General features: G+C 31.9%; 3 protein-coding genes across 3 annotated transcripts; 1 reads left to right on the forward strand and 2 right to left on the reverse strand.

Annotated features, from left to right (window-relative positions):
* Positions 1 to 1,040: 1,040 nt before the first annotated feature.
* LOC135134038 (nose resistant to fluoxetine protein 6-like) lies at positions 1,041 to 6,869 on the reverse strand. Its single transcript, XM_064062604.1, has 11 exons — positions 6,841 to 6,869; positions 6,254 to 6,390; positions 5,990 to 6,201; positions 5,708 to 5,934; positions 5,560 to 5,648; positions 5,317 to 5,513; positions 5,091 to 5,248; positions 4,292 to 4,460; positions 1,756 to 2,091; positions 1,368 to 1,700; positions 1,041 to 1,294 (listed from the first exon to the last, which is right to left on the reverse strand). Exons 1-11 carry the CDS (start codon positions 6,867 to 6,869, stop codon positions 1,100 to 1,102), a joined length of 2,082 nt encoding a protein of 693 aa, XP_063918674.1. The 3' UTR covers positions 1,041 to 1,099.
* On the forward strand, positions 6,795 to 9,673 carry LOC135134206 (radial spoke head protein 4 homolog A). The gene is made up of 6 exons (XM_064062831.1): positions 6,795 to 7,104; positions 7,152 to 7,341; positions 8,066 to 8,735; positions 8,791 to 8,991; positions 9,041 to 9,328; positions 9,379 to 9,673. The coding sequence occupies exons 1-6, from the start codon at positions 6,953 to 6,955 to the stop codon at positions 9,615 to 9,617; spliced, it is 1,740 nt and encodes a 579-aa protein (XP_063918901.1). The 5' UTR covers positions 6,795 to 6,952; the 3' UTR covers positions 9,618 to 9,673.
* Clbn (Caliban) lies at positions 9,618 to 14,589 on the reverse strand. Its single transcript, XM_064062830.1, has 11 exons — positions 14,239 to 14,589; positions 13,673 to 14,181; positions 13,460 to 13,623; positions 13,031 to 13,408; positions 12,637 to 12,975; positions 12,315 to 12,583; positions 11,811 to 12,260; positions 11,434 to 11,597; positions 11,255 to 11,385; positions 9,932 to 10,206; positions 9,618 to 9,882 (listed from the first exon to the last, which is right to left on the reverse strand). The coding sequence occupies exons 1-11, from the start codon at positions 14,292 to 14,294 to the stop codon at positions 9,684 to 9,686; spliced, it is 2,934 nt and encodes a 977-aa protein (XP_063918900.1). The 5' UTR covers positions 14,295 to 14,589; the 3' UTR covers positions 9,618 to 9,683.
* Between the last annotated feature and the right edge of the window lie 66 nt (positions 14,590 to 14,655).

The following is a 14,655-nucleotide window of genomic DNA, read 5'->3' on the forward strand; positions in this document are numbered from 1 at the left end:
CTCTATAATGTTATCTGCCACTAAGACTTCCGAAATCGGTAAAACTAATTACTGTTCTAGCCAATAAGATGATGTGTAAATTATAAATTGCAGTAAGACTGAGTCGTTTTGTAACCAATAAGAACCTGCTACAGGTCACGTGGCTTGCCCCTAATTCGCAGAGCAGTACTCAAACTAACTATTGATCATTTTTGTCAACCAATGGCCACTCAGTTTACTGAATGTGATCTAATCAGGTAACAAATCGTTTTAAGAGTTCAGTGATTTTTCAAACCAAAGAGCCAACGTTTGACTACAAAAATTCCAATGTCATTGTCGTAATAGAGAACTTTGTATGTTAATCTTCTGTTATGTAGTTATAAACAGTGACTAAACGTTCCAACAATACGTTTACAACTTTGTAACTGAATTTCCGATCCCTATTTTTAACTTTACGGTTTTATACTGCCTACAGATCTACATAAATTGCCTTCAAACAACTCGGTTTGAGCCATTAAATTTTATATTTTAATTTAAAGATGACACAGAGGACTTCTTTGAGATGTTGGTAATACACCAACATTGATTTAGAGACTACAAGAAATTAACTAAATTTTATTTATTCTTCCCCTCCATAAAATTATTAAAATTATCTTAAAATGATGTTCAATAAATGTCAGTTCAAATAGTGGTCCTTTATTACCTTGTCTTCTAAGAAACAATAATCTTCCTTGGAAAATTAGAAAATGGATCAGCCCCATTAAAAAAAAAATGTGATCCGCTAAAATCGTTAGGAAGTACAATTACAATTTAGTAATGTTCCTAAATAGGTTTTATTTCATAGATTCCTCGTCGTGTATTTTGTTTTTGATATGTATACATTGTTTTAAATAATTTTGACTAGTCAATCAAGGTGAAATTTTTAACCAAAAATATTTTTATTGAAACTTGCGAAATCGATTTTAGATGAAATGACGATTTTTTTAGTAAAAAATATAGTTAAGAAATAACAAACAAATATTTTTTTATTCACTGCATTATCTACACATTCTTATTTATAGTCATACAAATTATTTATAAAATTTTCATCTACAAAAGTATTCAATAATTAAGTTTATCGTTATAACTTGCTAACACAAGTTCCATTTCTAGGAGTATCCTGTACCACCGTTGATTCTTCATTTTCTTTGCCAATTTTATTTCTTTTCCGAGCAAAAATTTCCTTAAAAATTCGCCTAAAAGGCGCTTCTACTAGCAAATACAGTAGTAATGCGGTAAAAAACGATAGCACCAGATCCGATAAAGAGTAACTCATCTAAAAAAAAAAAGTGTATTGTGATATTTTTAACACTATTAAAAATACGTATTATTCATATCATTATACTCACTACATCAAAATAAGAAAAGTACCGTGGGCTCATCAGTGCTCCGGCAGATCTTAACTGAAACTGCATGTGCATAAGATATGCACCATACACTAACTTGCTGAGAGGAATCCACGGTGGCCAAGTTAGTATGTCACGTATAAAACATGGATACCCATAACTAGAAACATAGATAATTCCTACTATTCCAGCAGCAAAAACTGGTCGACTTAAACCAGCGTACGCTGCAGATTCCAGAACATTGTAGTTGTGATAGGGATCGTAAAATACTGTACCTCCAGCTATTGATACTATAATGAATAAGATGGATAATAACAAGACAAAATAACTTCTTTTCTGGAAAGAAAATGGATCTATTATTAAAAAAAAAACAATAAAAACTTTGGCTTACCTTGGTCATATATTTACGTGTTTCATGTAATTTGTGATAAATGTAACCTGTAAACATTCCAATCAAATAGGGTGTGGCTCTTGTATGCGATTTAATGTAAGTTAACAGAAAATCCGCATGTGTTTTTGGTGCTGTCAGAAAGTCAGGATAAAGACGAAGTAGTGCTGGACGTTCGAAAACCAGTGTCAGTACAAATGGTACTGTGATCGATATGATTGTAAGAAATAACAGCACACTGAATCCTATATTCTTCTTCTTCTTTAATAATAGGCAAACCAAAGTGGCGATTATAAAATAGTGAAAATCACAAGGCAAATACCAAGACTGGACTATGCACTAAAAAAGAAAGTTGATAAAATAATAAGAGTTATGAGCTATTAATTTATAAAGCAATCATTTGCGTAATTTAATCAAAGATATGATAAGAATGTGAAGCCTGCTCACTAATCAAGTTGTGTAGACATAAAAGTGTGATAATTCAGCCGCAAAGTACAAAACTTTATCTGCAATTTCAATTTTTTTTAAATTTAAATTTAAATAAGCAAAAAGATTTTTACTTGTACAAAAAAGTATGGTAATCTATTACCTTCTTTGTTTCTGAAGATTAAACAGCATTGCTATAGATAGAGATTGCATGCTGGGGTTGATGGTTACTTTGATAACCCTTTTTATATTATTCAAAATTTCGTTAAATTCTGCTTTTGCCGTGTGCTTATGACTTTATTACATAACAAATAATTTTAACAAAATTTTTAACAGATTTTTAAAAAGTTAGTGCATTCTCGGAGTAATAGATATTGAGGGTTGATTTTATTAGCTGCATTTCATAAGTATAGCTGAAATACAAATATTTTACTTCCTAACTCTAGTTAGTGACAGAAGTTTTGTCATACCGAATATTTAACGAATGATAATAAGTTTGAGATTTTTGAGCTTCCACAGCTTGTACAAAAATATCTGTCTTCCTTTTAAGTCTAACTGATTTTTGTCGTCTGGCGTCTGTTGGAGATTCTATTAAGCAAATACCAAATCTCCGGAAGTTCTGGATCCACTATTGTGAAATTATTTTCATGTAGAAGGTAAAATTCTATCAAAAATTTGTCTGTTCATCTTCACCAAAAATTTGAAATACCATCTCAAAATTTTGCCAAATAAATTAGACCAATATTATAGAAAAAATTGAAAATTGTTGAATCATATCTTGCAATTTAACTTTGAAACTGTAAAAATGAATGCTTTGAAATCTTACAATCGTTTTAAGGTCATCATGGTAAATCATTAATCAAAATGTATCCGTTTATACTCTCCTAAAAAATTGATGATATCATCTCAAAATCTTACCGAATAAATAATAATAATATCTAATTAACAGAACTTATTTCTATAGAACATATCTGCTGGTAACGTAATTAATCATTTGACGATAGACGTCAGTTCTTTTCAATCGTCTATCAAAATTGTTTCTTTTAATTTATTCGTTCAATTGTTTTATCAGTCGTTTATAGTAAAATCCGGCTAAGATATAATGCGACTTCATAAGCATTTTACAGTGGACAAAAATATAAAATTCAATAAATATAAGGGCAATACACCGATACACTGGCGGCCAAAATAAAGTAGGACACTTTTCTTTCCCCAGTGTAACTTTCAAATTTGTATTGACGTTTAAATGTCATTGTTAATGAATACCTATTCAATTGAATCCAGTGTACACAACTACATTTATTGAAAAAATCCTTTCAAGAGGTATCCTACTTTATTTTGGCCGCCACTGTAATTAAGTAGCCTCGTGCTGTATTGAAATATATATTTTTTTATTTGTACTCTTATTAGAATAGGAGAAGGTCTTGGCCAGGCAAGCAGATTACTGCGCTGATTGTGCCGAACTCGTAAAAATTTCCGCAAGTTGAGTAGATTTTATTTTCAGTTCTGTAAATTACTTTTCGTAGTGTGAAAGAAAGTGCAGGCATAGTTTTTCAAATTCTGTAAAATTGTTTGGGTGTTGTAAATTAATAAAGCAAACCCACAGTAATAAATATCGACGGTAAATAGAAATACACAATATAAGATTTTAATTTTAGAGGTAGTCTTACAAAATTTTGAAATTTTTTATTAAATATATATCTATAAAATATATAAAAAATTAAATACCTACTCTTAATTAAAATCTACCCCCGAATAAAAAGACAATTTCCTCAAACTTAAATATATCTTTTTTTCTAATTTTGTAAAAAACTTTGAGTATTGTTCAAGTAAGAATACAATTTTTTCTACGTTCCTACGATTGAGAAATCAAAAGTACCTTCAATTGCAACAACTACAAATGCATCTGTCACATAAGAGTAATAAAATAAAGTTATATGTAAACAATTCACGAAGTAGTTATGCACTTCATGATTAAAGTTTAAAACAATATTTCTTCGAGTAAGTAGGATATCTTTGATCTTAAAATTACCATAAAAAGCATCTGCTCCGTTAAGCGGCAGCAAAAAAGATGTTTTAATTTATAATACTTTAATACAAATTTAATACTTACCATGTGATCGGCATTAACATAATTATTGATATATAAGAGATTAGCCCACCAGTTGTCTCTGCAATCTTGAGAGTCCTGACCTACTATCAACTTCCATAAAGGTCCTGATCCAGAATAATTGAAAATCGTCGCGTAATAAAATATGACAAAAGCATACACAGGAGTCAGTCTAAAATAAATTGTAATAATTTAATAGTCTACTCCTTGAACTTGTGAAAGGAAATGTATTTATATTCGAGCAGTTGCATTCTAATTACGCTGCGTTGAGGAAACAGCAATGAAAATTATGTTGTTACATCATGATTATTAACATTAATGGATTAAATAATGATATTTACGAGCTTGTATTGTTATATTTAACAATAACGACAATCTAATATACAAATCTAAACAAAGGATGCATGTATCACGAAAGAAAAACTAATTGTGCCTGTATTAATTAGCGCAGATTTTTTTCTCACGTCGGGTTACATTAAATCTAGATCTACAGATTATTTTGAAAATATGTAAGGTGAAGAAATAATAAAGAAATCAGTAATAGTAATAACCACATAATTGAAACTTTTGTTTGTACAAAAATTGATTTTCATAGAGGAACGATTTTGAAAATTAAAATGGTACAACACGTATATAAAAAATTTGATTTAAATCTTTCTATTTCTCTTTATTAGTCCTATTTATCGTATTTATCTAAATAAATAATAATTTACGCTTTTTCTTTAATAAACTGTTGTATTTTTTTTCGCAGACAAATTAATTGATAATAAATAATAAGTGCAATGTGATTACTGGTATTTACCTTATATATCTCATTAGAATGATAACTCCGGGGTTAAAATTGTGTTTGTCTAAATAACTGAGCAACCCATAAGTTACCAATATCCCGCCCATAACAAAAAATACGTCTACAAGAAAATCTTCTCGAAATAATACAAATGTCATGGGAGCCCTGTACTCCTAAAACAAGATTATTAAAATTTCCGTCCATAATAACGTTTTAATAAAAGTCTTTTAAAACTACTTACCTTTTCAATAAAATCAAAATTCAAGAAAGGAGTTGCTATAGATGTACCAAAACGATGACCTACTATTATAAAAATGATGGAAATCGTTCTGATCCCATACAGAGTATTTAGAGCATCATTAGATTCATCTTTCTTTCTCAAATCGGACATTGTTTTTCTTGCCGAAAATGATATGAAGAATCTATACAAAAATGTTTCTACAAACATGTTAAAAAACAGTAAATAATAATAATATAATCTTACTTTTTGTGTTATCATTTTCAGGTGTTTTTTCATTGATTTCGTACGATGTAGCGGCAATTACTAAAACGATTAGGAAAACGGTAACTGAACTGAAATTGAAAGATGTATGAAGTTAACATTTTGAAAATGTGAAAAGTGAAAAAAATACCAGAAGCTGATATCAGCTGCGTTTAGTGCTTTGTTTTCATATTTAGTACTACAAGCCATTTCTGAAACTTTTGCGGTATATGTTACGTTTTCATTCGTTAATGATAAATAAGTTCCATTGATGTAACTGTTCAGAAATTCTTCTAAATCATGTGAACTACACGATGCAGGAATGCACCAAGCATTATGTACAATATTTCTTACTTGCTGCGATATGTGATGGTTTGGCTAAAATTACAAGTAGTTTTAAATAATTTAGTTAATGATGAAATAAAGAACTTACATAAAGTCTATCTAAAATATGTTCATCAGGAGAGTGGTATAGTGAAAGTAAATCCCGATTTTTTTTCACTTCGGGAATGTGAACAGTTAAAGTTGCTAGACAATATTTTGTGAGAAAAGGAGCTTCTGCAGTAATGCACTGTTCAAAATTGCCCATTTGAAAATGACTTCCCCGAAGAACTCCTGTGGAAGATTTTGCAGTGGCGTCCCACACTATAGTTAATTAACATTAACAACACTCAAACTCACATGTTAGAATTTATACTTTCGGAAGCCCACAGGGTAAAATTTTCTAACTGTTGAATATACATTTCACTTTGCATTTTACATAATGAATTGTTTGTATATAACACAGCAACCGGTAACGAAGGAAACATAAAATTTTTTGAAAATTCTTCTGCGCTAACAAAAAATAATGTGGTAGTAAATAAAAAAACAGAGACTTCCATTTTTTGGCCTATTTCTAAAAAATAAAAAGTTTTTACACACTCTAGTATCAACAAAGCTTATTACGAAATGCAGTCGGGACTAAGAGTAAAAGCTTTTATAAGTTTAGAGGTATGCGCAGTATTTTCTTGTCCTTGCAGGAGCGTTTTAAATCATTTGTACAAAGAAACCTGAGATGAATGAAAACTTTCTTTAACAATTCGTATTAGTATTGCATTTGAATCTGAGTATAAAAAATGCCTTATATTAAAAAATACGGTTTTTAAAAGTTAAGTATATCTTTGATTAGTCTACTCTGAATTCGACATTTTTGATTAACTATATCCACATTGCGAGCGATAAACGTTCTAAAATAAATAACCTGACACCCCTAACTCGAAACCTTTGTGTACATCTTATACGCACACAGCAGAGTAGACTTGCATCAATGTCATTCTACTACATTTGTTCAATTGACAATTATTGCAATTACTAAGAATACTGAAAAACTAAGATAGTTAAAAAACTAAACAGAATAATGATTAACGACCTCGCTAATCTAGGTTCAATAATCGAAATAAATCCTGAAGAGAGAGATCTAGGACGAGTTGCTTTACCAAACGAAGAACATGAGTTTGTGTATGCAAAAGCATTTTTGCAAAAAAACAGTACTGTTACCGGAGAAAATCTGTAAGAATAAATACTCAAAATTATTATGTGCTAAAAAACCTTCTCAGTTATGATCATTTATCAGAAATTCTGAACAAAATTTTGTCTGAACGTCCCGAAAATGTTGTCGATTTTTTTGAAGAATATTGTCGAAAAATCAAAGAAAAACGCTTCCGACCACTTACTGACCACTTGGAAGATATTTATGTTGCGCCTGGAAGGTATAGATTGGCTAACAAGTTATTGCCATTTTTGCGGGTATGTAACGCTAGTATACTATAATAATAATCATATGAATTTAAAAAATATATTTTAAATTTTATTTTCTTTAATTAGTTTCCGGCTTTCACGTATCGACTTATATTCAGTAAAATAAAATTTTCTTGTAACCTATTGACGTAACTCGTCGCTCGCACAACACATTTGTTTTATGGATTTTGGATATTGACTTCTCTTTTACATAATCAATTATTTTTTTATCCATTTATCAATATCTACATTATTTCGTCATAAATTTATTGTATTTTTTTATTCCTCTTTAATTCTTTTGTAGTAAAAATATGTTCCGTTCTATTACTTCGCTGTGGACTTGCTTTTTCTTTTCATTTCTTTAGGTGCATTAATTTTCTATATAATTTCTTCTTGCTTCAGCCATGGTATTGACATTTCTCAAGATTTTTATGTCCTTATAATAGCAGTAATGAAAGGTCACTGGCTGCATTCTCATTTATGTATTTTCATTTTATTTATTCTTCCAACTTTATTATTAACTAATGCTAACAATTTGGTAAATCATTCTCGCAAGAAGAAGGTAAGACTTTTTCGTCCTAAAATTTCTTTTGAAATTCACTAAATTTGTTCCCATTTCTTTCTCCATACTTAAATTTTGTGTACCGTATCTTTTCCCACCACTAAATCTTTCATCTTTCCTTCTTAATTTATTTATCTGTGTGTAATTTAGTTTAACCCTAATTTTTATCAGCCACTCCCACCCGAAGCACCTTCCACTGTAGACCCCGAAGACCTAGAAAGAGCTGATATGACAAAAAATAATATGTTAGATTTACTAGCTTACTTTGAGATCGCTGGGCTAGGTTTACCACGGCTAGAAATGTTCTGTTTAACAATGTCAATGAGACAACTAATTCGAGCAGAACCAATTACTAGAGTTAGATTCTGGGGCAAAATTTTTGGAATGCATAAAAATTATTTGGTATTAGAAGCAGATCTGAAAGACGAAGAATACGTTAAAAGAAACGAAAACTATAACGCCGCAGCTGACAATAAAATAGATGACTTGGTTACTGATCATTTAGAACAGATGAAAAGGGAGCAAGAGCTTCCTGCAGAAGATGCGCTGCCACAGTTGTGGGCAACACTTCCTCCAACGCCTCGAATTCAATATGAAGAACCTCCAGAACCACCATCCGAACCATCTGGTGTTGGAGTAAATAAAACAGTTTATTACGTGTGTAACGAAGTAGGTGACCCATGGGTCCAGTTACCCGATGCAACTCCTAAACAAATAAGAATTGCTCGCCAAATTTACAAAACATTTACTGGAGACTTAAACCAAGCGATTGTCTCTTATCCATTATTCCCTGGAACCGAAAGAAACTATTTAAGGGCTCAAATAGCAAGAATTTCGGCGGGTAAACTTAATGACAACGATATAGCAGTATGAAAGCATTTATGTTATTTTGTTAGGTACCCACATTTCTCCCTTGGGTTTTTACATCTTTGCAGGCGAAGCCTTTGGAGAAGCAGAAGAATTCGAAGAAGGAGCTGGTGGAGACAACAAAGGAGACATTTCAGAAAACCCAAAATATGATCCGCCTTCTATTAAAGATTTAACTGATAAATCAATGATGTTTTGGGTACACCACAACAACCACATACTAAATCAAGGTCTATCTTTTTGATTTTTAATTTCAATATAACGTTTAGCAACCTCTAGGTCGTACTACTTGGTGGAACTCGAACCCATTACCCGAGGGAATTGATGAAGAATTAGGAGAAGAAGAGGAAGAGAAACCAGTTATAGCTGGACCCGAACCCGAAACGGGTCCTGCGTTGCTTACTCCTTGTTCAGAAGATGTTACTTTGGATGCAATTCCTGCTTGGTCTGTTCGAAGTTCTTCTGATATTGCAGAGGAATATGCTGTCGCCATTGTTAAATCTAATTTTTGGCCAGGAGCTTACGGTTTTGCGGCGCAAGGCAAAACGTTTCATAATGTTTATTTTGGTATATAAACCCGTCTCAAAAATGAATAAAGTTACTTAAGTCGTTTTCAGGCAGTGGACTTAAAGTAATGGTTCCCAACTTTTCTCCAAATCCCCTACCACCTGTTGAACAAGATTATCCATTAGGACCGGAAATAATGGAAATCCTTGATCCTACCGGTGCAGAAGAAGAGACTTGGAGAATAGCGCACTTACCTAAAGAACTGCCTCCAAAAGAATTACGCGGGGAAGATGAGCTTGGCGGCGAAGAAGCAGAAGAAGAAGAGGAGGAGGAAGATGAAGATGACTAATTAATTTAACCAATTTTAATAACGTTTAAATGTATTTCAAAAATATAGAACCCATTTGTGAGAAAATTATTTTCGCAACATTTGCAACTTAGGTGCTGACAGTTTGACTTTTCCTGGTAAATTTCTGGCAAGTTGTTCGTCCTTGACAGCTTTAAGCAAATCTTTTTCTCGTTGTGTTATTGTCCGATCCTTTAAAAACATGTTGACAGCTGTACGCGCGGCTTTACCTCTACGACCTGTTCCGGGGGTCAGTTTTACCTTAAACCTAACAAAACAGCCATTATTAAATTTCACAACGAAATACACACACTCACTTGTAATTTGATAAAGTATTGTATGGAGCCACGACGGGAACCGCAAACAGGAGTTCATCATCAGGAAAAGGTATACCAGTGAGGGAGTTTATCATATCCAGTTCAGCTTGAACAACGGGTTCCTCATCTTCGCCTCCACCATCTTCTCCTGGTTCGATTTTTTGAATTTGGGCCAATTTTTCCTTTATTATTTTAGGTTCGGTTTTCTTTATTTTGGTTGTGCTTGTATTTTTATTTTTCTTGCTCTTTTTTGGTTCTTTTCCTGATCCAGCAGACTAAAATTTAAGATGTTTTATAAAATATAGTGTTTTTGAAATTACCATTCTTAATTGAAAATAATTTTACGACAAATAATGAAGTGTATTGTTTAAAATCAGGTTAATGTAATGATTAAATAAAAACCGGTTTAGCCCAATTCCTTGAAATTCTGAAAACACAGTATTGCTGTTATTACAATGTGTCTATCTCAACTGATACATTTGTTTCCATTAAAAAGTTGATGACACCATCATCAAATTTTATTTAAAAAAATCTCATAAAATAATACGTAATCTTTACCCGTACTTTTATTTTAACTCACAAGGGGTAATCATTACAAAAAATAAAATTCACATAATCTAATTTAATAATTCATCTAAGGCACTGGTGTTCTTTAAGTGATTGTCGGAATTTAATTTTCTATAGTGTGTTTGAATACAGGGCAGATTTTGTAGTCTCCTTGATCAGAATCATTAAAACGCATGTCAGTTGCAGTTATCACATTTTTAGCAATATCTCTTGATTGTAAACAAGTTTTTCGAAAAGTACAATAAAATACGTTACTAATAACCAGACTTCGGGATCGCGGAAGTGATGCTCATCGCCGACCGATCGCCAGCGCTATTGCAGAACTTCGGGAATTCTTAATAACAATTACTACTTTTTCTAGGTTATCCTCAGTTATACGAGTTCTCCTAGATGTTAAAATACTTTGAAAATTAAAAATGACTGTTCAGCACCACAATTTTCATGATGATATTGATCAGATAAACCCTGAATCGCATCAAACGCCATTGAGGTTGAGACTGCACAGTCGGTCAGCCAAATTTATCGCCTGAGGTCGTGCCGTCGTATTTAATATTTGTCTGATTGATTCCTCATCACTTCGCCTGTGCCTAACTCTGCTAATAACCAACTATCATGAAAATAATTTTCAAATAAAACATGTCTTTAAACGCTTGGTGAATTACGATTCTGTATAAGTCAAGTCAAATAATCTGATAGAATTGGGAACTAAATTTTATTACTTTCGAACTGTTTAACGTAGTATGAATTTTGAAATACCTGAAGAATTTCCATCCGTAATTTACGTTCTTCTTCATCTTGATCTTTATATTTTTCTTTGATCTTCTTCAGCTTGCTCCTTTGACCCCGTTTGGTTGTTGGTTGTTTACTACTATCCTCCTTTGGCATATCTAAAAATAAAAAATTTAATACAAAATATTTATGTAATTAGAAACTACTTTTGGAATCCGTTTTTTGCTGTTTGGTTTTTGACTCACTATTCCCTCGGCTTCTTTGATTTGGTTTCACAAGAACTGGTTTGTTGTCTCCCAAGTACACAACAGTTTCATTTTCATCAACTTCTTCATTTTCATTTATCACAGGTTCAGTCAAAATATTTATTCTGAAAAAGTAAACTGTTTTTCAAATGCAACAATTTAGTGCAAAACTTAATCAAGAAGAGTGTGTTCCTAGTTTTATTCTGAAGTTTTGTGCCAACACGGAAATACAAGTTCCAATAGTAAGATTTGAAATACTATTAAATTTGATTGCATAATATTATGGTATTAAATGAATTTAGGACACTTAACAGTGATGAGTTAATAAATATGCATACTTAGTTCCTTCAAAATGTTGTATTCTTATGTGAGTATCTGGGAATTTGGATTCCTCCTCATTCTCTGAAGAGCTGTCATTATTAGTATTTTCTTTTTCTATATCTTCCTGTAGAGTATTTGTTGTTTCTTCTTTATTTTCTTCATCTCCACTGTCATCAGGAATTTCAACTTCTTCTTCATCTTTGCCGATTTCTGCTTCACTGGGATTAATATCTTCTTCACCAGGAGCAACCACTTTTCTTTCATCTTTATGTTTTTCAAGGCAACTTTCTTCTAATTTAAAAAGAAAACTTAAACCCAATATTAGATATGAAAGAGGCAAAAAATTCTTTTTGCCTCTAACCATAAAACTACCAGTTGTCAGGTACTCTCCAGTTGGGGCTGTTTTACTAACTTGTTCGCCCCAGACCCAGTATGCATTTGTTACTACTTTGGCGTCCCAAGCGACACTATAAAATCACCAGTTAGCTTACTTAAGACAATAATAATAATAATAATAGTACCTATAGCATATAGCCATTGTTCCAGCTTCATTCAAAGTCTTTGGAGGCACAACTTGACCTGATGGATTCTTAATCAATACACTACTGGCACCATGAACATCAGCGTGTACATACACATCATTGGATTTCATGTATCTTTTAACAATAAGTTCATTTTGCTGTTGGTCTCTACCAGCAATAACAAGGTAATTTTCAGAACTAATAAACCAAAAAAATTTTTCAAACCAATACACTTTCCTAGCTTTGTTAATATTTGTAATTGTTTGGACCTACCAAAAAATGCAACTTAATATTTTAAAAAATACCAAAAAAAAATACATACATCTTTTAGAGTTTGTTTGGTCTTCTTTTCTGCAGATTTAAACGCTTTACTTTGTGATTCAATTGTTTTCTGTTGTTTTTTCGCAGCGTGACGTTTTTGATCATAGTATCTTCTACCATTTGCAAAAGCTGTTAAATCTAAATCTATATCAACAACCATTGGGGGTATACAGTCCTCATCTGTTTCACCCTCAGAATCGCTAGTATCTTCCGCGTAAGGGTCTGTTAGATACAGACTAATGTGATTTGTTTCCAACTTTAATTCTTTAATATGTTGAGCTATTTCATCTCCTTGTGAAGCAGCTTCTTTGATTAGTTCAGCTAAATCTGGCCAAGAAATCTAAAAGACAATTCACATAATTACGTTTGTTTTATAATAACAACAACAAACAAACTTGTGTGGCTAATGCAGTTTGTACAGCTAAAATTGCCTTATCAACCAACTCCTGATTTCTTGTGATAAGTTCTGCTTTCTGTTTATCAATTTCTTGAGTTTTCTCTAGCGCCAAAAGTCTTTGAGTGTGATCTTTTTTCACATTTTCCAATTTTTTTAAAGCCTCGCGTTCTTGTTGTAACGCCCTCAATTCTAATTTCTGACTTTCTAGAGATGAAAAGAACTCATCCACAGCAACATTAAACGACGAAAACTCTTTATATGTAGCTGACTTGTGCTGTTCATACAAAAATGGATTAAATTCTTGATTTGAATAATAATATTCTTTCTCAGTTGAATCAGGTTTAATCCTTTCTTCTTTTTTCTGAATTATGTATCCCTAAAAAACTCAAAATTAATAACTGTGCACACAACATTATTATTGTTATACTTTTGATGTGGACTCTTTAGCTTCTGCAAACAACTTTTCAGCTTCATCTAATGCATCAAGAACTTTATCAGTATCATTTTCAATGGAGAATGTTTTGCCAATTTTGGTACTATTTGAAAAACCCTGTCTTAATAAAACATGCTCTATGACAGCAGGACCATACTCTAAACAATCAAACATAAGCAACAAATCTCCAAAAATTAGAACTATTACCTAAGTTAGACACAAGAACCTTCTTCAACTGGTCACCAACTTTACCTGTCTTTAGAATCTCAATTAATGCATCTTTTGTTAATTTACTGGTTTGTCTGGCTCTGTCTTGTGGATATTTCTCCCTAACTACAAATTTAAATCGATCGCCTTCTGTGTGGGGACGAAGCACATTCAAAATTGTGAATTCATAGTCAGTTAAAATAATGTTCCCTTTATCATATAATTCCAAAATAACATGATATGCAGCTTCACCAGATCCAAATTGCAAGTCAATAATCCTATCTGTACCAAGTTGTTTCATATATTCCAGACGTTTATTTTTTAAATGTTTCCTTAATTTCATACTGAAACCCGACGGTGCGACATTTTTTGGCCACTCAAAGCCAGTTTCGTGGATGCGGTTGCCTGATTCAAGCAAAATAACTGATTTTTCCTCACTTCGTTGAAGCCTTATTAAATAAGTTTTATTGTCAATATCATACACATTATTAACTCGCATTCCAACACATCTGTAAAGGTACATTAAATATGTCAACGCGTTTATCTTACAATAGGTTTTTACTTACTTTTGTAACTCAGTCACTGTGCAGACAATATCAAACGTATTAAAGCGAGTCTTCATTTTTGACGTAACAAAATTCTCGATAATTTTAAATTAAAACTGATGTAGCAAATGAACATTCAAAAAATTTAATCAGAGTCTGAATTTGCACCACATTTCATCTAATGATAAAATAAGCACTGGAATGACACCGACGACAGATTACCTGTTGACAGGTGTTCAAATGTCACAATACTTATAGGTTATATTGCAAATATTTGTAATAATTGTTGTAATGTTTTTGCGTTTATGTCACTAAATTGAAAAAAAATAGCTAATATGAAATACTATCGAGAAAAATATGTGTCAATTCTCGTCAGCAACAATCATAAATTACAAATATTTTATTTATTATCAATTTCTATTTTATCGACTCCTGGTC

The sequence above is a fragment of the Zophobas morio genome, unplaced genomic scaffold (genome assembly GCF_036711695.1).
Source record: "Zophobas morio isolate AGI-343-1 ecotype UQ-CSIRO unplaced genomic scaffold, CSIRO_AGI_Zmor_V1 ptg000023l, whole genome shotgun sequence".
In the NCBI taxonomy this organism is placed as follows: domain Eukaryota; kingdom Metazoa; phylum Arthropoda; class Insecta; order Coleoptera; family Tenebrionidae; genus Zophobas; species Zophobas morio.

Bases quoted from the DNA above. Each gene is read 5' to 3' on its own strand.
- LOC135134038 (XM_064062604.1), bottom strand. From the start codon at position 6,869: ATGACATTGATGCAAGTCTACTCTGCTGT. The intron at 6,391-6,840 runs GTGCGTATAAGA...ATTTTTTGTTAG, and splicing joins ATGCAAGTCTACTCTGCTGT to CGCAGAAGAATTTTCAAAAA. The intron at 5,649-5,707 runs GTATTTTTTTCA...TTTCAATTTCAG, and splicing joins GCAGCTGATATCAGCTTCTG to TTCAGTTACCGTTTTCCTAA.
- LOC135134206 (XM_064062831.1), top strand. From the start codon at position 6,953: ATGATTAACGACCTCGCTAATCTAGGTTCAATAATCGAAATAAATCCT. The intron at 7,105-7,151 runs GTAAGAATAAAT...AAACCTTCTCAG, and splicing joins ACTGTTACCGGAGAAAATCT to TTATGATCATTTATCAGAAA. The intron at 8,992-9,040 runs GTCTATCTTTTT...AGCAACCTCTAG, and splicing joins CAACCACATACTAAATCAAG to GTCGTACTACTTGGTGGAAC.
- Clbn (XM_064062830.1), bottom strand. From the start codon at position 14,294: ATGAAGACTCGCTTTAATACGTTTGATATTGTCTGCACAGTGACTGAG. The intron at 12,584-12,636 runs GTATGTATTTTT...ATTTTTTGGTAG, and splicing joins CCAAACAAACTCTAAAAGAT to GTCCAAACAATTACAAATAT. The intron at 11,386-11,433 runs GTAGTTTCTAAT...TTTTATTTTTAG, and splicing joins GCAAAAAACGGATTCCAAAA to ATATGCCAAAGGAGGATAGT.